Source organism: Carassius carassius, chromosome 39 (genome assembly GCF_963082965.1).
Source record: "Carassius carassius chromosome 39, fCarCar2.1, whole genome shotgun sequence".
NCBI classification, from domain to species: Eukaryota; Metazoa; Chordata; class Actinopteri; order Cypriniformes; family Cyprinidae; genus Carassius; species Carassius carassius.
This window is the reverse complement of record NC_081793.1, coordinates 16,368,786-16,393,480: the sequence shown is the minus strand read 5'-3', so window position 1 is coordinate 16,393,480 and position 24,695 is coordinate 16,368,786. Positions and strand designations below refer to the sequence as shown.

The window sequence follows — 24,695 nt, the reverse complement described above, 5'->3', positions numbered from 1 at the left end:
AACTTAAAAGATTCATGTGTAATTAAGTTTAAATTATTAAGTTTAGAAGATAAACCAAAGTTTTATGGGTATGACATGACAAAAGGGTGAGCAAATGATAGAATTTAAATTTTGGGGTGAACTATCCCTTTAAAGGGGGTCTTATAATATCACCCACTTTGTGTAATGTAAATGGTCTTTGAGTTTATCTTATACTATGCGTTCACACCAGTAGTACAATGAACGGTTTATATAAAATATCAAATAAAATTATTTTTATTTTATAATTTTTTTTTTATTCTTCCTCAAAGCAGAACTTTAAGGTAATACACAACTGTTGAAAATCTTAGGGTCAGCATTAATTCAGCACAGTTTTATTCAGCAAGGACACTTAAGACTGATAAAAAATTACAGTAAAGACATTTAAAATGTTATAAAATACTTTCTTTCCAAATAAATGCTGTTCTTTGAAGAAGTCCTAAAAATGTATTATATGTTGTTCTGCAATAATATTAAGCGACACAATTGTTTTCATCTTTGATAAGAAATTTTCCTTGAGCCCCAAATCAGCATATTACAGTGATTTCTGAATGATCATTTGACACTGAAGACTGAAATAATGACTGCTGAAAACTCAGCTTTACCATCAAAGGAATAAATTACATTTTAAAATCCACAAATTAAAATAATTATAAAAAAAATGTAATTGTAATAATATTTAACTATAATAATGTTTACTGTATTTTTTGATCAAATAAATGCAGCCTTGTTAAATATATGAAACTTACATTAAAAACCTTACAGACTCAGACAGAAGTGAATGTTTGTTTCATTCAACACAAAAACATTTCAATGCAAATTGGCATTGCTTAAACATACAGTAGGACTAGAAAAGCAAAGCAGTACTAGCTTTACTAGCCCTCCAGAGATGCAAAAAAGTAGCTCTGTTGCTCTCTGGAGTAATCATGGACACTCAGCCAAACTGCACAGTCAACTACCTCTGCCTAAAGTCACAATGTCATGTCTCTATAGGCTTTTCCTAATGAAAATAAGCTTTGCCCCACCACAAAGTTTTAATACGCAAGTCAGACAACAACTTAAATTAGCTGACTTTTTATTTTTAAATGAAACAATAGAAAGGCATGTTATATTAAACCTTAAGTGATGATACAGATTGTGTAGTTTATCAAATAAAATCTCAGACTTACCCTCATGACTTGGTGGTTCAGCGCCTAGACGAGACCTAAAGAAAAGAAAACAAAAGTTGAAGTCTTATAAAACATTTACAATTAAACATTAAATTGTTTAGGATTGGAAAATGATTAGTTCATCCAGCTGACTTGGAAAAAAATGGCAATAGTGTAAGCAGACAAATGCAGCAGCATATTTAGGAAAAGGAGAATCAGGAAAATACACAAAGCGACTAGTGGGTAAGTGCTGAAAACACAATCAGAACTGCTTTATCCACAGCGTTAGACAGAATTATAGATTTCGGCACAGAAATAGAAGAGGGGGAAAAAAATGACAAAGAGCCTTTCATAAAAACCACTGACCAAACCTCCGGATTAGAATCTACTACACATGAAAACATTAAACGGTGTGTTAATGAGTAAAATATAGCATTATTTAGAGAGCCAAAGGCTTAACTTTACTAAGCAATCAGTGCATAAATATAGTGCAGTTAAAAAAAAAGTTAATTAAAAAAGTTAATGTAGAACCAATCTGGTTTTAGTTTTCTGAGTTTATCATCGAGTGTACATCAAGTGTTATTTTAAATTTACATAGGATAACTCCACAATACCGTGCATAAAACTATTCAAAAGTCCTACCAGTCCGACTGTTTGTGCTCAGTTGAAGTGATAGGCTGCGTTCTAAACCTCTCAGATGCAATTCTACTCTCAGTTGGACAGATATACCGCAAAGGGCGACGAGATGAGCGATCTTTGACTCTCTCACTTCTCCAGGGGGCATGTGTATCTGGAGGCACATCTTCTGCCCTATTATGTCACAAAGCATGACTGAACAAGGCTGCATTGAAGAATGGCAGGTGCACAGGGATGAGAGAAAGAGCAAAATGCTAATGCTGGATGAATATCAGTGGGTTAAACTAACTAATGAAAACCATACAAGCATAAAAAAGGTTAAGAATTATTCTGTCAGCACAATTAGCATAAATACATCCATAATTGTATTTAGAAACACAAAGCTGCCAAGCCAAGTAAAAAGACAGAAAAGGTAGAAATGGTTAATTATGGTGAGCACTATACAAGCTGAGCAGCATGATGACTAAAGGAATGGAGCATTAAAATCTGATGGTCAACTTTGTATGAGCGATTCCTCTGTAAGATCACAGAGTCTTTTCTTACATTTCATTCTCCAAGCAGTTACATTAGACGAGATTTTGATTAACTGCATGTTAATCGACAATGTTAGATATGTAAGTAAGTCGACACATATTGATAATGTACCACCACCTACAGTTTGGCCTTCTGAGGACTCGCAACACTTTCCAGGTAGGTGTGACGGAGTTGGGCAACTGAAACCCTTGCATCATGGGATGGGTGATCACCATTGGGTACTTTCTCCAGAGGGGCAGTCTCTCTGATTGGGTTCTGAATGGCATTCTGTTGGCATTCAGTATCCATAGGTTCGGAAGAATTTGGCATATATCTCCCACTGGAGGTCTGAACTGGAGCATAGCAGCTAGTGTCAGCCCTTTTATGAGTTATTTTAGCACTTTCTTGCATAGACTCTGTGGCCTGAAGTCGGGACACATGCTCTGTGTAAACTTCCTGCCTTGACTGACCTCCACGCCACCCTCTGGGGTCATTTGCAACATCCTCCCTCCTGTTCAGACTGATGCCTGGGTTTACCTCTACATTATCAGTTCTTCCTCGGCATGGGTCTAAAGTGTTCTGTTCTTTCTGCCAAATTTCAGAAGGTGACTTCTTGCTCTGTAGGAGCCCCCCCATCCTCACATCCTGTTGAAGCACTTCTGGAAACTCTTGTTTATGCCTGGAACCGGATTCGCTGCCCATAGAGAAGTAGCTCTGGCCACCCAGGTCATGGCGTTCCTCCTGTCCAGGGTAGGTCAGCCGCTGTTTGGCTGAAGCATCAGGGAAGTTCTGATTGTGAGGGTGATATCGAGGGTATGATTGAAGAAACTGGTTGTATGCAGTGTCCTCTGCTGTTTGACCCCTGTGAAATGGCTCGTCATGGGCCAGTCTCTCCCTAACTCGGATTCTTCAGAAGAAGAAAAAAGGGTTGGTTACGGAGAATTAAATTAGATATTAACTAACTCTGCAAAAGAATAAAATAAAACAGAACTGTTTCATGGTCCTGGAAGTGAGTGCAAGCAAGAAATTCTGATCCAACCAAAACAACCCAAGCCACAGAACCAGTGGAAGCATCTCATTATGGTTTGTGCTTATTAGAATGTGGTTAAAAAGCAACTTTGACAGTGTTTGGAATAAAATAAAAACACTGAGAAACTTACGGTGTGTATCAAAGTTTATGTTTTCAGTGGTTGGAATAATGAGAACCATGTGAAAAATTGTTGTGCTTACGGTAACAAAATCAAGTCGTGGGGAAGTTGTGGCCTAGTGGTTAGAGAGTATGACGCCTAACCATAAGGTTGTGGATTCGAGTCTCGGGCCGGCAATACCATGACTTAGGTGCCCTTGAGCAAGGCACCGAACCCCCAACTGCTTCCCGGGCGCCGCAGTATAAATGGCTGCCCACTGCTCTGGGTGTGTGTTCACTGCTCTGTGTGTGCACTTTGGATGGGTTAAATGCAGAGCACGAATTCTGAGTATGGGTCACCATACTTGGCTGTATGTCACGTCACTTATGAGTCATTTATGCTGTGTGGTGAAAAATTCTAAATGTAAAAATTAAGACATGTTGTTAAATACATGTTGTCAAAATTAAATAATTAGCTTTTATTCAATAGTATATTATTTATATTCATATTTTGCCAAAATAAATCATTAAACAATTATTTGAAAAATATCTGCAGTGTAGAATGTATAAATCTGAAGAGAAATAAAATGTTTAAAATAAAATATATTTTTCTTCCTTTAACCGTGGCCCCCAACTACCTTACAGCCTCCTGGGGTTCCACAGACACAAGTTTGAAAAGCCCTGCTTCAGATGACAAATGACTGAAAATCCAAGAGATTCATCTTTGCAAATTCCAAATAAGCTTATTTGTGAACTGTAGAAAAAGCCTCAAACCATTTTGATACATAAATGCAGTTTCTTCCTTATATATTATCATATAAATTTGTAGCTAAGGGCATATAAACACCCAGCTAATTTCACACTACACAGCATTTCATTACATGCTGGGTAAGAGAGGTGTGCTGATAAAACTAGTTTAGCTTGTGATGACTGGATCTTTAGGTTTAGGTCAGCAGAATCAAAGCTCTCTGCAGGGGGAGGCAAAAGACTCTCATCCCAAACCTAATGCAGTCGGTGCTCTACCAGTAAAGGGACTTAAATCACAAAGAAAACTTCCTATAAAGCTTTTAAAAGATGTCTGTTTCTTACGGTGCTACACTCTGTGTGTGTCTCTCTCTTCTTTTCCACCAGTTCACCTACGTTAATGCTTGATTTCCATCAGCTGAGCCATAACAGAAGTTAGCAAACAACTCAACCATCCTCTAAACATTACCCTTTTATGAGTTCTATCCCACACTGCTCTAGCTGATAAAAGCGGTTTCTCCTGACCCGAGCTTTATGGCTGCCCATCAATACACTCACACTTGAGTTTCACATATGGAAAAATGCACTCCGTTATGCTCCTCTGGACCCCTGTTTAACTGAAACCATGCTCTGCACTCTGTAATTGAGTCATCTGAACTGTTTTTAACCACCTCTAAGTGGACTGTATTTGTAAGGGTAGAATAGAAAAACATCTGTAACAAAATGCAGCCAAATCTATGTTTGAGATGTCGTTTGTGAAAAGAAAAAAAGTGGTTGAAATCTTTTTGACTATGCAGTAAATGCAAATATAAACACAAAGGTTTGATAAGAAAGAGATCACATATTTAAATAATATAATACATTTTATCATATGTGGTGGCTTGCATAGGAATAGATGATAATGCGCTTCTTCGGTTTTCATCTTAAGTAATAGAAAACAGTTAGTGCAGATTAAGAATACATGTTCAAATCCTGTCTCAATTACTCATGGTGTTCCACAGGGGTCAGTGTTGGGTCCGCTTTTATTCATCATTTATATTCTACTCGTATTTTTAGTTCCTATGGTATTAATTTCCATTTTTTACGCTGATGAGACAAGTGCATAATTCTACAAGACTTAAATGTTTCTCATCCCCCTCCTGACCTTACTAAATTTCTCTGGACATTTGGATGACTAATAATTTTTTAAAGTTAAATACCAATAAGACAGAAGCCCTCCATGTGGGTTTAGATCTGTCTTATCTAAAGCTCAATCATTACCTTGTTCATTGATAATTGTTCAGTCAATTTTTCTACCCAGGTGAAAAGTCTTGGGGTTACACTGGATGGTTTGGTTTCGTTTGGCTCTCAAATTAGTAATATTTCACGTTTTGCATTTTTTCCATTTACGCAACATTTCTAGACTTCATTCTTCACTCTCTCAACATAGTAAAGAAGTGCTTATTCATGCATTGGTTACATCCCAGATTGATTATTGTAATTATCTTTTATTTGGCATTCCTGAAAAACTACTTCATCGATTAAAGTTAATTCAGAATTCAGCAGCTAGGATAGTTTCCCATTCATGTACTTTCGATCACATAACTCCTATTCTTTTTAAGTTGCATTGGCTTCCTGTTCATTATCGTGTACATTACAAAATTTTACTTCTTACTTACAAAGCTCTTCATAAATTGGCTCCTCATTATCTTTCAGATCTTCTCCATTTGTACACTCCGCACTCTTTGAGATCATCTTCTGCACATTTATTGTCTGTTCCAAACTTCAAGATGAGTTCCTTTGGTGGTAGGGCTTTTAGTTTTGCAACACCGAAGCTATGGAACTCTTTCCCTTTACACATTCGCCAGCTGGATTAAATTTCCCCTTTTAAAGCTCAGATAAAAACATATTTGTTTAGAATTGCTTTAATTTAATTTGCTTGTTTAATGTGTTATTATAATGCTTGCTTATCTTTTGTTTTATTGTACAGTGCCATTGAAAGGCGAAAGTGTCTTGAGTGTCTTGAAAGGCGAAAATAAATAAAAGGTATTATTATTATGATTACAATTTAATGTTGACTTTATATGCAAATTTATGGCAGTTGAACATACTCAAAAATCATCCACATCTCAGACTTGATCACTATAACAAAAGGAAACTGTATTTTTGTACTTATTTAGAAGGTTATGATTGTGCAAATAAGCTGCAAATACTTCCGAGGAGGAGAGCCCATCCTTCTCCATTTCTCTCTACACATCTCTTCTATCTACATTGGGTTTGTCAAATTCACATTAAAAAGTCCACATTATAAAATAACACATTACACTAGTATAATCTGTGTTAATAAAAAGTGAGATTGATAGAATGGGGCAAAAGCGGAGAGGGGGGAAAAAAAGATGCAAAAAGGGAATATCATTGTTTCCCAGCGAACTTGGCTCTGGTGTTTTGCATGACTAAACAAGTTATTACACTCTCCATTTGGCATATTGCGCTAATGAAGACCAAATGATTTCACATTCTTGTTGGGTTTGGTGACTCACAGTTCAACAATTTTCTCATCCACCACAGTACTACAAACTCAAACAAGTCACGACTGATTCAATCAGGTACTGAAATACAATATGAGGATGATAACCACCATATAGGGATAAACCATACACACACTGGACAGTGAACTGTGCCTAGTATATATTAACAATAGTTAATGGTAAAAATCCAACTATGTTTAAATGATTGATTCAAATTCAAACCCACAACACTCATTAACAGTGTGGATGGGATGGGTGGTAGAAATGTGTGCGAGGATGGCCATTTTGTTACTGAAATGTTAGGCCCATCTCAAAACCACATCCTGAGCCCTTACCTTGCTGGTTCAAAAACAACCTTAAAACCTTATTAGCTATTTGCAAAACTAGACTGCTAACACAATCACTCAAGTAGGAAACATAGTAAGAAATAGGGCTGACAAAACAAATTCGAATATCGAATATTCGTCGAATTTAAAATAAAAATCCACATTCAAATACAAAAATGTTGCATTTTAGGTATCCGTTAAAAAGGCTGCTTCAAGGCCCGCCCCGGGTATACTTCACATTACGTGTTTTGTTCCGTCACACACAGCCTCATCCGCACATCTTTCAGAAAGCAGATGAGCTGGAAAAGCAGTACCACTTCTGTCTCATCATTCACCTCGAGCATGCGCTGTTGACAGCCGAGCAACCGTGTCCGCGTGCAGGCACTTTTTGAGACTTATATTGTCATCACATCTCGTGCGCCACTGATAAAGGCCAAAGAGTTATTTGACTGTCAGCATCGGCGCACCGACCGCATGATGTAATTTTCGTCATCAGGAGGGCTCGTGGACAGCCGCGCATCTGTCTGTCTATCTGTCTATAACTGTCATTGCATTATAATGTTTTTGATAACCTATACAGTTGAAGCCGCTAGATGTTTAATCAAAATATTGTGGAAAAAGAGTATTTGGCGAAGATCTTGTTTATTTTCTAGAGAGGGATATCTTGTATCACTATTGCATTCATGTCTCGCACAAGAGAGCCGCATGTTTAGAAAGCGATGTAAAATTAAGGTGGGTTCAATTTTTTTTTCAAAAACATATCTTGAGACTTTATGGTGGGTTTTCCCCATCCCACTGCCTCTCATGTTTAAATGAAATATTTCGCCCAATGTGCCCTCTTGTGGCCTCAGAAGAGAAGCCAAAAGCTTTTCTTCACCCTAACTGAAATTATGCATTTTAAATTTGAATATAATTAATAAATATTTAATTGCAAATTCGAATTTAGTTTTTCAGCCATTTTGACAGCCCTAGTAAGAAACAGTCACATAATTTACAAATTTGTGTTTCAGTCTCCCAGGCTGGAAGTGTGGTCCCTAATAGGGGTGGGCAATATTTATCATCAGTGATAATATTGTAACTGTTGTTTTAATGATATGTGAGCTGACACTGAGTATGTCACTCACTTTGCAAAAAAAAAAAACGATCAAAATGGCACCTAGACCAGAACGAAAGGGCACTTTAGCATACATATATTCAATTTAGCAAACATACTTCTGTTCTTTTACTACTAATGCTGCATCTAGTCAACAAATCAATTACTTTATAATATGAAAACATGTACTGTAGTATGCTGTATACACACCATTTCCAAGCAAAGCCTTGAACAGAATATTTGTGTCCCAGAGCAACACTGTGGGGTTTTTCATCCCTAAAATAAATCAGCTGTTTTGAACAAATTGTTTGAATGATTGATTCAGTGAATCACTCATTAAGACAAGACTTGCTGCCACCTACTGACGTTTGACCAAGGTTCCAGCACAAAAAAAAATATTGTTTAATTATTATTATTGAAAAATCTCAAGATTTATTTTGATAATAATATCGCACACCCCTAGAACCTAGATACAATAATTTTCAAAGTGGAACAACCAGACTACTCTAGAAAACACAAGACTCCTGTCTATCTAGTCATTCTTACCTCACATACCATCAAGGACGTTTATATGACAGAACTAGAGATGGTTTGAGATAGGGCCATGAGGTTAGGCGGGACCACTGTTAAGTGAAGGGTGTCAAACACACCCATAAATCCCAAACACATGATACCTGGAAGGCCAGTTGATTGGAGATAGGGTGTCTCCTTCTGCATCAGTCTGAAGTGACCACTGGTTTGTTGACTGGCTAGAGGAGCAAAATTAGTTGAGAAATGCCCAAGAGAGTGAACCACTCAATGGTTTAGTGTTTATGCATAGAAAGAGGGGGAGAATTTTTTTTTTTTTTTAAACTACAGAAACTATGTTCCTAAAAAGAAAGTATGGCCTCAAATAAATTATGAAAATTGAGCTTGGCCTGTTGGGATCAGGGTTTTAAAATGCAAAGTCCTCATTAGTTCATATTAACTAACCAATCAAACTTTATGATGACATTATGAATGTGCTCTGGGTATTTCCTGAATATCATTCTTTATCATATTAATTTGTCATATTTTAGATTGGCTTGATGTTGGGATTTTTAATTCTGCTGGAAAGTTTTGTTGCAAAATTTGGCTTAATTTGAAATGCTTTCATTCCAATGCATCACACAATGCACTGACCCATGACATAAAGAAACAACTGCCGAAAGACAGGTAAAGGTCAATGCTAATGCATAATGTGTCAAACTGAACAGAGTCCACCTATCTTTAGGGAGCTGTTGAAACACTCCTAACTGCATGCAAGCCAAATCCTGCAAATTGATGGCTTTTTTGGGGGAAAAATTCCTGTGAAAGACAGATTAAGGGGAATACCAGCCAACATTCTTTCCAAGAAAGGAAAGAGTAACTGAAGCAAATTACGATACTAATACTACTTGGTGACTGTAGGATAAAGAGACAAACAAAGAAACATCTATCATGCTGAGAAGACTCACCCATGTTTTTGGAGGATGTTGTGAGCCTGCTGCTCAATAAACAGATCACCAGGAGATGCTCCATGTTTGGGAAATGACATCATGGCCCTTTGGCCTGCATTAGGTGAGCTGGGAACCCCCATTGCACCAGGTTCCTTCCCTGGGACCCCGGCAGACCCAGATGGGTCAAGTGCAACCCCTCCACCTCCATGCAATCTATCCGGCTCCTGTGCCCTCCTCTGGTTCTCCAGATTCATCATCCTCTCGCGTTTGGAGATGGACTCTGTGCGATCCCGGATGTACTCTGAATCACTGTGAATGTGTGAGCTGGCACTATCTACATGATGGCTGGGGGTGTGAGCATTATGGTCCACCCCATCTCTTCCTTCTACCTTTGACCTGTGTTGATGGTCTGAGCCATCGGGATCTCTGGAGGTTCTGGAGTAACGAGTAGTGTAGTCAGTCTCTGTCTCCTGATCCAGAGAGATGCCATAGCGCTCTGCTAGCTGGCGACGCCGTTCTGCCTTGTAGCGTGCGATCCTTTCGGCTTTAGAGTCCAGCTCTGCCACTTGACCAGAGCCAGCTCTGTAGACAGACTCCGGTTGGACCGTGTGGGTTCTGGACTGAACCTCTGCACTGTGCAGATTTGGGCAGTCATTTTTGCCATAGTGCTGGACAGAAACTACAATGAGAGAAAGACAGACAATGCATTACACAATCAATTTGTCTAAACTTTAAACAAGTAACAAACCACTAGCTTATCAAATCTAACTGAACATTGTGTGTGCTGATATGCACTGCATAATATAGATGTATAATGCAAATTATTTCTCATTGCACACTACTTCCCATTCATGTTATAAGCGAGTGAAAATATAATGCAAAGTATGATTCCAAGTATAAAAATATTAAGCACATTTCTCTCCTGTACAGGGGTCAGAAGAGTCTGCAGCACGGGTATATCTCGGAGTGTCCTCCTCTAGCAATCGATTGGTAACTAGACCATCACAGCCTGGGAGATTTTGGAGAATGTCACTATCGATTCCCTCCAGACATCTTGAAATTCGCTCTTTCCTATAAATAGGAGTGGTACAGGGAATTATTAAACGGCATAATTTTTAATCTGGGGGGGGGGCATTTGTTAATCAAACATTCTTTGTTTATAAATTACTTTTCCATATATTTGATATTTTTGGTTATGTTTATACAGTACCGTTCAAAAGATTTAATTTCTCACCTGTTCATGTCCCAACTCTGACTCGAGCTTATACTCTCAAAACGTTTCCTTAATTCTGAGACTAAAAAAAGAGAAAAAGAAAGGCAAAGTGAGAATGGACTGGTAAAAGAGTGAGAGAGAGAAGAATAAGTAAATCCATCAAAACCATTACAAATACTGAAAAATACAGTATATAGTATACTGTATTTGTTATAATCTCACTCAAAACGCAATAAAAGCCATTTAAAAAAATATATAGTTTCTGCCAAAATCAGTATCATTTCTGGCACGGCCGCATTAACAATAGGGCTAGGCGGGGCTAAAGCCCCAGGGCCCGAGCAAGGAGTGGGCCCGTGATTGGCTGTGAAGCAGATTGACTACTACTAGTCATCTGATTGCCAAAGCCTTACCACACCCCCCACAGATTAGCCCAGTTATTTAGTGGCACTTTGCCGTATATTCCATGCATTATCATGGAATCATTATCATTAATATTATAGTGACCGTTCGCAAAGACCCGCTTCGTTTAGTTACTGTGTGACAAGCCAGGCCGCTCTCACGAGTCACGCACATCAAATTCTCACGCAGTGAAAAATTACGTGCCGACATACAAGAGAGAGCTCAGAGCAGCTTACTGTTGATATGAAACAAAGTCTCAACCTTCAAATATTGTCATTTAAGTAATTTAAACAATTCAAGTTCAAGTCCACCGACGTTAATCTACTGACTGCTTTGTTGCCGAACAAAATTGCGTATTCGGCATTATGATTGGTCAGGTCGCCTGGTGAATTGAAGGTCACGTTTTAATTTGATAGACCAATCAAATGCATTTATTCTATATTTAACTTTTCATTGACCGACCTGCTGCTGCATGTAGGCCTATCAGATGATGGCTGCCTGCGCCTTATTAGAATATACGCATCAACCAATCAATTGCCTCCACACTTCACTTCATTCTAGACTATTCTTAAAATTGTCACGCAATATCTTAGTCTTCGATAGCATAGCTAAAAATGTCATCTTTAAAAAAAACGTGTGAGTGGGGCTCAAAAAAATGAATTTTTTAAAAGCTAAACTTAATTATTTAAAACTGCTCAGGCACAGTAAGCAGCGGGAGAGAATTCATTTAGTAAATGCTCGTTTTGAGACCATGGTGAACTTGAGATGGTTTTGCACAGGGCACTTGACTTGAGTTCAGACCCTGAGGTCTTAAAGTGACAGAAGCTGCTAATAAAGCTCCTGTCGCCATATGTGTGAATAATGTTAATCAAACATCAGAAAGAAAGTAATTTACTGCCCTTGACTGAATCACTTTCGTAAAATAAATAAGAATTAATGTTGAATTTATAGTGAAAACTATGTATTGTATATTTGATTACTTTATACAATATAATATTATTCAGTGCTTTAAGTTTTTCAAGTAGGTCGATTTCTTATGTGCCTTTGTTCTATCCACAAAAGCAGGAAAAAAAAGATTTTAAGGTAAGCTATTTTCTTAACTGTATATTGTAAAGGAATTAGCAATTGTTATTCTGAATGATTCTAAATTATATTTATGTAACCAACTTCAGCAGTGTTTAAATGCGGGGGGGCGGTGGGGGGGGTTCTCTCTCTCTCTATAGTTGGTGACCTAAAGTGGTGGGGGGGGCCTTCCATTAACTCATAGCCCCGGGGCCCAGTGAGCTCTTAATGCGGCCCTGGTTTCTGCTCATTATTGAAAAGTCAATTTTAAATTTTACACAAAATGCAATATTCGCATTATTCAAGTTATTAGGTCATGTTTTCGCACTTTTTTTTCTCAAACACCGACAAGCGCTAATCTCCCTTTTTTGCAGAATGCGATACATCCGGTTAACCAATCCCAGCGCACCATTCCATGCACTCTAGACAGTAACAATCAATCACAGCGCACCATTCCAAGCACTCTAGACAGTAACGGCGGCGCTTTGAATACATACCGCATCTTAGTTTTATTCCTCTACTTTGTACTTTGTGATCAACAAACAAGGGCTGCATAATAAATCACATGCAATTGCCATGCGCATCTCGTTAGTAAAGCCGGTTCTGTTATTAATAGTACCGGTAAATCTCCATCACAGGCTTTCAGATGGAGCGACATTTAATACACAGAGCCGTAGATCAGTGACAAGCTACGCTGTATCGTGTTCATTAGATGCATTAAATTCGATTATGAACGTGATATTGCGTAGAGAAAAAAAAAAGTATCATGGATTTATTGCATTTTGGGGAAAAAAAAAAAAAAAAATGTATAATAAATCTTTGAAAATCAAAACCTGGATTAAAATGTTATGTTATTATAACCTAAAGATGCTATGTGAAAGTTTGAAACAGAAAATAGTGGCATCTTGCCACTTTCTTGGTAAAAAAAATATATTCTTTACTAAAATTAATCAAAGTGGATTTATTGCGTTTTGGAAACAAACTCTTCAAATATGGCTAATTGGATAGTGTGCACCACACGAAGACAACCTAATCTTTACATAGTTTGGCTTTCCTGATGTTTAATACCAAGTCATGTTTCAGGAAGTATCTGATGGATTACACTAACCCTCACAGGCATATTGTATCCAGCAGCATCATAAACCTGTTCAATTCTGAGAGTTCTTTGGCATTATTAACATTTTCCTACAGTAAGACTCAAGAATGAGTGGTAAGCATATCAAAACACTAAACACTATAAAAACACTAATCCAGGCATTTTAAAAATGCCAATCCCCAACCCCTTGGATTTGTTTTCTAAATATAATCTATATCCTTCGTGATCCTTATATATTTTTGCTTTCTGTGTCACTTGCCATGTTGTTACAGTGACACAATTCCAATAATAGTCAAGTAGACAAGAGTCAACAAAAGCTGCTTACACTTAAGTCGTCTGACATTAGCTAGGAGCAAGTCAGAATACGTTTCCACAGAAGTTAGCCAAATCATTGGTGCATCCTCAGTGAATGTTGATTCAGCTGTAAACATGGAAATATGACACTCAACTGTGTCCAGTCACCAGGAGACCAGTGAAGTTATTGAGAGAAGATTGATCATGGGCTAATGTGTACACACAGCACACTTGTTTCTAACAATGCTTACTTTGCCTTGTCTCTCTGTGATTCAAAGCTAAGAGCTGGACGATGCAATGAAGAGACAGGGCAGTTTCATTGCCTCAGGGCAGGATTTTTCTTTCTGTTACATGTAGTCAAGTAACAGGGTTTCTGCAGGTTTTATGAAGGCAAGACTTTTTAAGACCTTTTAAGACCGAGGAAAGAAAATTTAAGTCAAAAATTGAATAGAACAAAATACGTCAAAATAGTCTTTAAATGTACATAAATGTCTTGTAGTAGCAACAATTCCAAGTTTGAAAAATCTCCATTATTTTTATTTTTTTATTTTTTTTTATGTATTCATTCAAGGTTTGAATATATCTGCTACTAACCACTAGTATATGGAAATAACTTACTGTACATTCATCAGCATTTTCGTCTCATTTTCCAATGCAAATGTGTAAAGTTTCTTAAATACGGTGCATTTACTGTAACTTGAAAAGCAAAATGACAAAATAAGAAGTCTTGTTTTATGAAACATGTATCTAAATGAAGTGTTTAGGATTAAAAAATTAACAAATATCTGCCCCGGAAAAATCTACTTAATTTTCAAAGGGAAAACAAGTTCATACCCAACTGACAAATGTTTGTTCTTGTTTGAAGCATAAACTCATTTAACCTTGATTCAAGAATGATTAGATATGTGTATTGGAAAACAACCAGAATACTATTTTTTTGCAGTGCATGCAACATTTAATATGCCATGTCTTTATGGATTTGAGACTTTCTTCTCCAATTTCTGATCCAAGATTGTGTTGGGCCTTAATTTGTGGAAATGCTAATTAAGACTTTTTAAGGCCCTTAAGTAAGGTGAAGTGTGTCTTACTTGCTTAGCTTAATCAATTCTATAAATAAGTTATTTTTATTCATTTATCATATAACTTTTATATATATAAAATATTTTTTATATATATAAAATAATATATTTTAAGTAACACCACATGAGTGTTCAGGTTATGTCATGTCAAGTTTTTAGCTAAGACTAACACCTGTCATAAGTTTTTCAGAAATGAGAATTCCTACTGTTATCAGCAAATTTACAAAACACACACACACACACACAAACAAACAAGGGGAAACAATGTGGACTTCATCCATCAGGAATTAATTATATGTGAAAAGTGGGTGTTATGTGCTAGAATGGGGCCAAATCAAATGCGAGTGTCTTGATACAAATGTCTAAACGGTTATTTGGCTATTGAGTAAATATCAAATGGCCTGTGTGGCATCAGAGGACAAGGACGATCGTTTAAGAGGAACAATGTTATTACATGTTGATTAAAAATTACACAGACAAACTAAAAGACAAATGTATCTTTTGAATTAAGCACTATAAATAGTTCACAATAAGACCAGGAACATGCACTGACAAATGTTCGATTTTTTTAAGCAATAAAAGTGCTTCAATTCAATAATAAAAAAAAACAGCATTTATAAAATTCACAAAATCATGTTTACTCATTTTCTGGACTGGCTTACAGTACAAACAATTTTACAAAGTATCTTGGCACTCTCTTTCAGACATAATGTCACATTTTCAGGACCAGTAAAGCAAGCCAACTTTTCCAACAACAGGTGGCCCCCAGCAAACCAAATATAGGTCATCAGCATCCCATCCCCCCAACCCAATAACCTCCACGTGTCCAGGAAGCAGACAATGCTAATTAAAAGAACATACAGTCTTGAAGCAACCTGTGAAAACTTTGATCAATGCACTATGGATAGCATTATATACTTTACCATTTTAGCAGACTGTTGTCATCTAATGTTAATACAGAATGCCTCATGTGACTATATCAGCAACAGAAACCCTAAAATTGAATGCGCTTAAGAGCCAGTGATCATTCAATGTTCAAATCCTCCTTGGGATTAAACCTGCTACCTTCGTATTAAGATACTTAACCATTAAGCTAACACACCTCAATTAGAAAAGTGCAGAAGTTAACTGAATTTTGCTAAGTTTGTGACAGAACTCTTGGTTTCTGGAGTAGTGATTTAAATAATTACTAGTATATGATAGACAAGATAAAGAACCACAGAGCTGAAGTGTTGATGTATATTGTAATTACCCTTGGGTGTATTTCTCAGCAGACTGACATCTAAATCTTTGTTGATTCCCTCGTCTTTCTCCTCAAACAAGAACTCTTTCTGGAAGCTGGACAGAAAAAGAAACCAGCTTTAAAATTCAATATATTTTGCATATAATGTTTATAACAGAAACAAGAGGCCTCAGAACTGCCTGCTTTTGTTGAAGCAGCACCTAAAAAAGGATCAGAATCTTGGCAGAAATCACACAGTTCCATCCAAAAAATGTGAAATGCAATATCTTCACATACAATTTTCATTTTCCACAACTGGAAAAAGGTTTTTTTTTTTTTGTAAGAGTAACAAGGTTAAGAAATATTTTCCTAATGGCAAAAAATGTAACAGCACCATACAAGACTAAAATAATTTGTTGGGAGAATATTTTTTTTATTATTTAAAACAAACATCCCATAACATGAATGCATTTGGAGGTACACAATGTAGTCCTATTAAATTTGTTCAAGCCTTATACAAGATATTTAAAAAGAGTGAATTTCTGTTGGTGTGGATCTTTTACACTGAGCTTATAAAAGCACTCAAATCCTAAATTACATAATTCTACAAAAGTATTACATAAAAATAAGGCTCTTACCTAAGAGCTCTCCGTTGTAGTTTGGAATGGCCAACTTTAGGGGCTGTTTCTGCTGTGAAGCCTGTGTGCACAAAAGAGAGCATAGCCTTAAGACTACAAATACTCCTGCTGGTGTCAGGGCTGATCAGCAAAAGTGGTTTCAAAGGCCCCATATGAAGGCCAGGAATGAAAACAATATCAGTATCAATTTCATGAATGTCAACATGGTGCTGTGACCATAGTTGAACAGACTTATTTTTGTAAACTGCCTGTATGCTTTTTCAACAGTTTTGTTAGTCAAAGTGTCCACCATGTAATGCTCAAAGTTTCTAACCTGCATCCATAATATTACAAAACATGCACTCACAGATCACATGAGGGGAAATACACAGCATTAATAGCATGGATATGAAAAGAATACAGCATATATATATATATATATATATATATATATATATATATATATATATATATAATCAATTCATTTTATATTATTAGTGCAAATAAATGGATAACAAAAATCTAGAAAATTCTTATTACTAATACTTTTAATACTAATTATTAATACTATTATAAATAATACTAATAATAATACTTAAATAAAATCTAATGTTTTGTTGTATAAAAAAATAAAATACAATCATCAAATCTGTGCGATAACCAATGACGCCATTATGTAATAATGTCTTCAAAAAACAAAGATAAAAATGCCCCAACAGGTTCCCAACAGTCAGCAGAACTGAGGGGGAAAAAGTGTTTATTACATTTCAAATCTGAATATTTATCTTACAAAAAAGCATGGATTTGCTACTGAGGGCCATTATTAACAGAGAGCGAGAGAGTCTTACATTCATTAAGAATTGACGTGCTACATGTAAACGATATACATTGTATTTTCCTTTCAAAATAAAGGAGTTCCTATGATTTTTTTCAGCTTTTAAGAACTGTCGGTTTTTTTCTGGTAGTGGGCAGAGCTAATGCGCAAACAATAATCTCTTGTCATCTAATCCTTAGTGCGTTTTATAATGTGCTTATTAGTAGAATTCTTCTTCTTATTATTATTATTATTATTATTACCTCATAAGTATTATTGTTAGTTTTTTCCTTTTTTTACAGAAACACTGAATGACCAACAAAGCACCACCACCAGTCCAGTTAAAATGTTCCGTTAAAATATCTATGCATTCATATATGATTACCAAGTTTTAATTCTAATTACTTAAGTTCAATCATTAAATAATACTCGATTATCATATTATAATGCTTCACTGACTGATGTTAAGAGTGTACTTTCAGATATTTAATAAGCAGTGCCATTTTAAAATATATATATAGATTATTCTGAAAGAAGAAAGTCACATACACCTAGGATGCTTCAAGGGTGAGTAGCAGATGGACGAATTTTCATTCTCGGGTGAACTCACCCTTTAATGCAATGAAATGACTAATACTGGTGTTGTTATCCAGGTGAGGCATCAATTCTATGAATAAGCACATGGACATCTGACAGACTCACAGAGGGATTGGAAGAGCAAAACATGTTTCTATTTTCCCCACAGATCAATAGCCTGACCACACATTCTCCCACACAGACCAAAAACCTTTTTTGACATTCAGAAATGCAATATTTAAATATGTTAATCTACAATAAGAACTGTGGTTAGATGACATTACCTCCTCTCTCAAATAAAAACCATCTGAGAAGAGAAAGTGAATGAGAGAGCCAACTGATGGACTCTGTTTTGGTACGGATGGAGTGAGTTTTCACAGCTTGGATGAGTATCTGCTAAAAACATTCCTCATTGCCTAAAAATCTCCTCTCAATTCAGAGTCACAGGGCCAACAGACAAGGCAACATCAACTTGGAGGGGGATGGAAAGAGAACTTAAAATCTTGGTGGAAGCAACATATAGTGGATTTGTGCTGCTGTGCCTGATAGACTGTACATAGATTTTTTTCAGCTTCAACAGTGCATTCACAGTAAATCACAGAATCCCCTCTGTTCTGGTACTCTGCACAGAGGGCATCTTCCTGTACCATATGTTACCAATGTATTATTGTTGCATCTGGAATAATTCAACTACAAATCCATTGCCGTTCAAGCAAACCAAATGATTAATGATGCCAGCATTAAAAACAAAGCGTTGGCAGATTTTCCAATGTCCTCAGTAAATTAACACTACAGGGTCAATTAAAAGGTAATGACAATGTTTCACAGAAGCAGAAACAGCAACAGCACAAAACCATCATGCAAACTGATAAAAAATATACTGATCATGACAATTGTCCTAAACACTCATTATGTGCATTGCATGGTCTGGTCTTGTTGAGACTGAGAGCACCCACTGTAGTGCTGCAACGACGCATCGACGTCATCGATTACGTCTACTACAAAAATATGTCGACGTGCGTGAAATGCGTCGATGCGTCACACTGTTTACATCTCACGTAATGGCATTCTATCACAAAATCAGAGACCACTGTTATCAAAAGTATGGGAATACTTCAAACAGAGGCCAAATAAAATGGCCATTTGTTCCCTTTGAAAAACCGATATGGTGTACCACGGCAGCACAACTACGATGCATGAGCACCTCAGAGGAAAACATCCTGGCGCTCTCCGGTGTTACGGTTTAACTGGTTACCGTGTGATCTGGTGACCAACTTACTGGATCAGGTCTCTGCTGCAGATGTGATTGAACGACCGCAGCAGATTCGGCGATTCTAAAAGTACTAACTGATGTGATATTATTAAGTGTCTAATAAATGCAGACTTGCTCATTGCATGATTCTGATATTCTTGTAAAGATTACAAGTTATTGGTATGATCACCCGTAGCGGCTGAAGTAAGGATAAAATAAAAAATAAAGTAAGTCTGTGTTGGCGTGGGTTTCGAACACGCGTTAGGGGCCGTTCACATATCGTGCCTAAAAGCGCGTGGAAAACGCTAGTCGCGCTAGTGATTTGCAGCACTAAAAATCGCTTGCAGTAGCTCTGCTACTAAATTTATTTCAAAATGCCAATCCATATACAGCTATGATCAGCAGTTCCTTCATCTTAGCTGAGCTTTAAACGTTGTTACGGGAAAGGATGAAGCTGATTGGTTAGTTCTTGTCACATGACCTGCGAGGCGTTTGCGGCATTCTGAAAAGTTGAGATGTTTCGATGTGGTGAGGACGTGCCTGTTTTCGCGTGTGCGTCGCGACCACGTCCCTTCCATTATGAGCGTGCATACCGCGCGCCTACATTGGAAATAACAAACTTGAGCGCGCAAAAGAATCGATATGTGAACGGCCCCTTAAAAGACAGCGCGCCGCGAGACAGTCACAAACAAACAAGCTACCCCGAATCAGCTCCAGATCTCTGGAAACCATGCTAAACTATAGCAGAACCCTGACTACATTTTATGGTTTGTGATGCTAAAGAACATTTCATGACGTCTCAGACAACTGTAAATTTGTGGCTACTGTGGTTTAATTATAAGCGCTATAGTAAACTCATATTTACCATAGTAAAATAATTTTCTTTGCCTCTTTATTTTTGTATACTGTAAAAACTTCAACCACATTGGTTGAAAATAAATAAAGGTTGAAATATTATATTAGAAGTTTACTTATATTTTTTGTAAAGTTATGCGGTTAAAGAACATTAGATTAATTATTTATTGTAATAAAAATAATCATTAGAGTAGTCGACTAATCGAAAAAATTATCATTAGATTAGTCGACAGATAAGATTAGTTGCAGCTCTAACCCACTGCTAACAGACATGCATGAAAATTCACACCATCTTGGCTCTGTGCCCTCTTAAGTACAGATGCTAATCAGACACAGTCAAGTGCAACATTTGCAGCACTTTAAATGGTACTGTATGCATGTTATTCCAAAGGCCTGTGACACCAACATACCTCTCAGATCTATAACAAGCATCATATAGAAACTGATTGCACTGCCCTGCACCTTTTTCTGGTTAATTTTATGTTACAGCATATCACACACCTGTTTTCCAGCACAGTCAGTACCAAATAATTTGGTGACTGATAAACTTGCATGACTGCAGGGTTCAGTCACTGATATCTGGCATTAGTCAGAGTAGAAGCACATGGAGGAGATACGGCTGAAAAAAGTCACAGCCTGTTTGGTCATATGATGAGATTATAAACTCAATACTCTCTGGCTTCTATACACTGTGGTTAATTTCTAAATGTGCCTAAACAGTAACAATGTAAGTGAAAATTTTTTTAACGATTATTGTATTATTAACTATGAGGAAAGATTCAAATTAATCACATTTCAACAAATATAAAACTACCATTCAAAAGTTTGGGTCGATAAGATTTCTTAATGTTCTTGAAGTCTCTTGTGCTTACCAAGACTTCATTGGTTTGAGCAAAACTACAGTAAAAACCGTAAAATTGTAAAACAATTTAAAATGATTAATGCATTTGAATATATTTTAAAATGTGATTTATTCCTGTGATGGCAAAGCTGAATTATCAGTATCTATTACCTTAGTTTTCAGTGGAACATGATCATTCAGAAATCATTCTAAAATGCTGGAGTTGGTACTCAAGTAATTTTTCAGTTTTAGTGTTCAATGCCAAAAACAGTTGTGCTGATTAATATTTGTGCAAGTCAAGACTTTGTTTTTTTTTTTTATTCTTTGATCGACAAAGTATAAAGAATAGTAAAGAGTACCACAACAGTAAAAATAATGTTAACAGAATATTTTTATTTGAAATAAAGCTTTGGTCAATTTAAATAATCCTTGCCCAAAAGTATTTATACACACAAACTTTTTGACCCCAAATGTTTTGAACAGTAATGTGTGATCTAATTTTTTTACCTTTCAAGCGAGGTGTTATTGTAGCACTCGTCTTAACTTATAAAGGATTAGTCTTCAAGAGGAATAGGATTAGTCAGTGTGGACACAGGGAAGTGTGCCATCACACATATGTATGGCGACACTTCCAGGAAATCATGAGGTTTAATGTTGTTTTATGTTTTAATACTAGCTTAACTCCAAACGTTCTTCAGTGCCTTCAAACGAGTGTAAAACTGTCATTTACTGATTGAAAGACAAAGGAAGATCTTAAGAGTCTTAAACTCCAGGAAAGGGCGAATTAGGTGACGGGGAATCCTATAAAAACCATTTATACATTTACACATTAACCTGCATTGACATTTAAAGCAGTCAGAACACTGACTATTACAGGATTCTTTCACTATGATCAAAAACAAATTAAATATTTGAATGAAAACTACAAATTATAATTCATTCTGATGCAAAAAATGTCCAAAAGTGCTTTGCTAGTCACAGACACCTGCTATAAATGTACCAAATGTACCATTTAAGAACACGCAGGATAAAAGCATGTGGAGTTGCACAAGAACAGAGGCCATAACAAAACCATTAAAAGGCAATAATACCTCAAGTCAAATTCTCTGCAGAATTTAAACAATAAAAAACATTTGCATCTAAAGCACAAATATGCATGGAAAAGACAATGCTTATTTTAATTTAAAATGCCTCAATTCGCTTCAATTTGAGTCAGCAAGTTCCACGTCCTGAATACTTCTGTCCTTGGAGGCTCTAGTACCATTAGGATTCAAGCAGACATGTGGTAGGCCTGTCAAATCCCGTCCCACCCCAACTGCCATTTACTCACCTTGGCACAACTTCACATGGTTGATATAGTTGGAGATCCAAGGATTCCGGTACATATTGATTAAATAAAATGAGGGGTGGACGATAGATAAGAAAAGAAAAAGACCAGAAAGGAGGGGAGGGGGGTTGTTGAGGACCAAAGAGAGGAGGAAAATAGGAGAGCGTGAGAGAGAGGACTGCAGAAAGGCAGCAGTGTCTGAACTGCAAGGTGATGCAGAGTTAGCTGCAGCAGTCCTAGGACAGCCAGAGAAGGGAGGTGGAGAGAGAGAGAGAGAGAGAAACACTGTGAGAGGAGGAGGAGGAGGACAGTATCTCCTCAACACTATGACACTGTGCTGACGAAAAGCCTTTTGCTGTCTGTGTGAATTCTGCTAAATGTTAGCAAGTTAACTACAGTGCTAATGCTGCTCACTGCTAATCAGATTAACAATACTGAGGCTGGGGGATGAGGGGAAAGACATTTAAAGAAAGGGATGGTTGAATTTTCAGTAGTGGCTGCGTAGACTAGCAGTTGCATACAGTTGAAAGGGTGAGAAAGGAACTCAAAGGTGTCTCAAAGGAACTAGAAATTCCACTCATCTCTGAGCAATGACATGTGTGTGGTACTGAGAGAAAGAAAGAGAATGGAAAAGCAAGATCTCTGTCACGAGGAACGTAACTTGCCAAGTCATATTGTTGTGCTAAGTGCTCAAAGGAGGGACAAAATAATTGGCGATATGTGTAGCAGAAAAATAATTCGATTTCAAGGTTTCCCATACATTCATTAATTTGTGGCGGCCCGCCACAATATCAACGCTGACCGCCACGGATTGATTCAGATTTTTAAACTATTTAATATGGGTACAATTGTATTTTATTGTACAGCTGCGCGCTGCTTGCTCCCTCCCTCTCACAAACTGACAACGGAGGCACGCACGACTAGCCCCTCCTCTTCGAACACGATCTGAATCAAAACATGAGCATGCGTTATGGGGCGGTCACACTGCACTTTTCGTTCCATTGACTTCCATTCATACGCATGCAAATGTGTCAGACCGGAAACGCAAGCTCATGCGAAAAATATATCATGTCACTAAAAATATATGATATATATATATATATATATATATTAAACTTAATCCCCCCCCCCCCCCCCGGTCCCCAAACACCACACCACCGCAAATAGAATCTAATTCTGTGGGAAACACTGGATTTATGGACTCATCACCAGGCTTTCTGCTCTGTCTCCCCATTATCAACAGCTGTGTGTTAAATAGGTCTAGATTTTTTTATATTTACTATCCTAGTCCCTGTGGTGTAGGGAGGAAAAAAACACTTCCTTGCTTGAGTTTCTTCTCAGGAATACCAATGGGTTTCAAAAGAATGACTCTGACCAAGCATACTTGCTTGGTCTAGCTCTGGGGTTCAAATTGTTTTTTGTTTTTTTTTCAAGTTCAAAAGAAAAGCATTTATTTGTACTAGAAATATTTTGTAACATTATGAATGCCTTTACTGTCACCTTTGATCAATTGAATGCATCCTCAAAGGATTATTGGCTAATCTCCACATAAGAGTGTAGTTCAGACTGTTGTCCATTAGGGCGATGAATGACTGATTGAGAGATTGAACTTCATGTATGTAGGTAATCCAATTATACCAGGTCATTAAAGGGGTGGTTCGGGATTTTTGACATCGGACCTCATTTTTAGGTCAGCCTGGTTGTTATTCATCAGTGGAGACATTTAAAAAAAAAAAAAAATTATCCAGTCCTTATATTTGGATAGTTGGCCGATGCTAGGCTAGCGCGAGTCAATGGGTATATGTTAGCCAGCCATTAAAAACCGTTTTACCCACTCCACAGTGCACCAAACGCAAATCAATTATAACACTAGACTATCGATGCAAATGTCCGTTGAGAGAATAATGTTAGAAATCAAACTTCATGACCATGTGAATCATCACGTTCTGTTGTTTATGCTGCTCTTAGCGTGCATAAAATGTATCCCTGGAAATTTTTTTAGGTATTTTTAATGGGTCACAGCCACATCAACTAAAATTTAATTTAATTGTGATTAAACAAGCTTGTCGGATAATGGTTAATAATGGCTTAACGACAGTCGGTTGTCTAGGCTATAGAAGAAATAAAATAACCAAAATGAACATTCCTATTTCCTAATAAATTAAATCAAAAAAATTATAATACAACTGCTCCTGTTTATGATTATTGCTTGATCATCAAGTAAATAGTTTATAACAAAGTATATATATAAAAAAAACAATAAAAAAAACAAGACAATAAATATTTTTTTTTATAATAAATATAAATAATTTTACGTAGGCTTATGCAATTTAATAATAATAATAGGCTATATAATTAAGTTTTGCTTCAAATGGTAAAGGACAGGCTATAGCCTATATAATTGACGCAATATAGGTGAAATTATGTATGGAAACAGCTCAAGGTTTTTTTTGTTTTTTTTTGCAATACACCAAAACGTA

General features: G+C 36.8%; 1 protein-coding gene across 18 annotated transcripts in view; it reads right to left on the bottom strand.

Moving 5' to 3' along the window:
* The window catches only part of svila (supervillin a), a 93,422-nt gene that overhangs the window by 36,303 nt on the left and 32,424 nt on the right, over positions 1–24,695 (bottom strand). For 7 of the 18 annotated variants that reach the window (XM_059530896.1, XM_059530898.1, XM_059530901.1 and 4 more), the window contains exons 1-10: positions 22,219–22,438; positions 16,572–16,632; positions 15,964–16,049; positions 10,803–10,863; positions 10,482–10,639; positions 9,587–10,247; positions 8,786–8,860; positions 2,458–3,222; positions 1,809–1,976; positions 1,188–1,222 (exon numbers count right to left, since the gene is read on the bottom strand). In XM_059530896.1, coding sequence (XP_059386879.1) covers positions 1,188–1,222; positions 1,809–1,976; positions 2,458–3,222; positions 8,786–8,860; positions 9,587–10,247; positions 10,482–10,639; positions 10,803–10,863; positions 15,964–16,049; positions 16,572–16,632; positions 22,219–22,273 — 2,125 coding nt within the window. In that variant the 5' untranslated portion in view covers positions 22,274–22,438. Of the gene's footprint in view, positions 1–1,187; positions 1,223–1,808; positions 1,977–2,457; positions 3,223–8,785; positions 8,861–9,586; positions 10,248–10,481; positions 10,640–10,802; positions 10,864–15,963; positions 16,050–16,571; positions 16,633–22,218; positions 22,441–24,695 lie in introns of those variants that run through there. The other 11 variants (XM_059530910.1, XM_059530911.1, XM_059530906.1 and 8 more) reach the window with 8 other exon arrangements.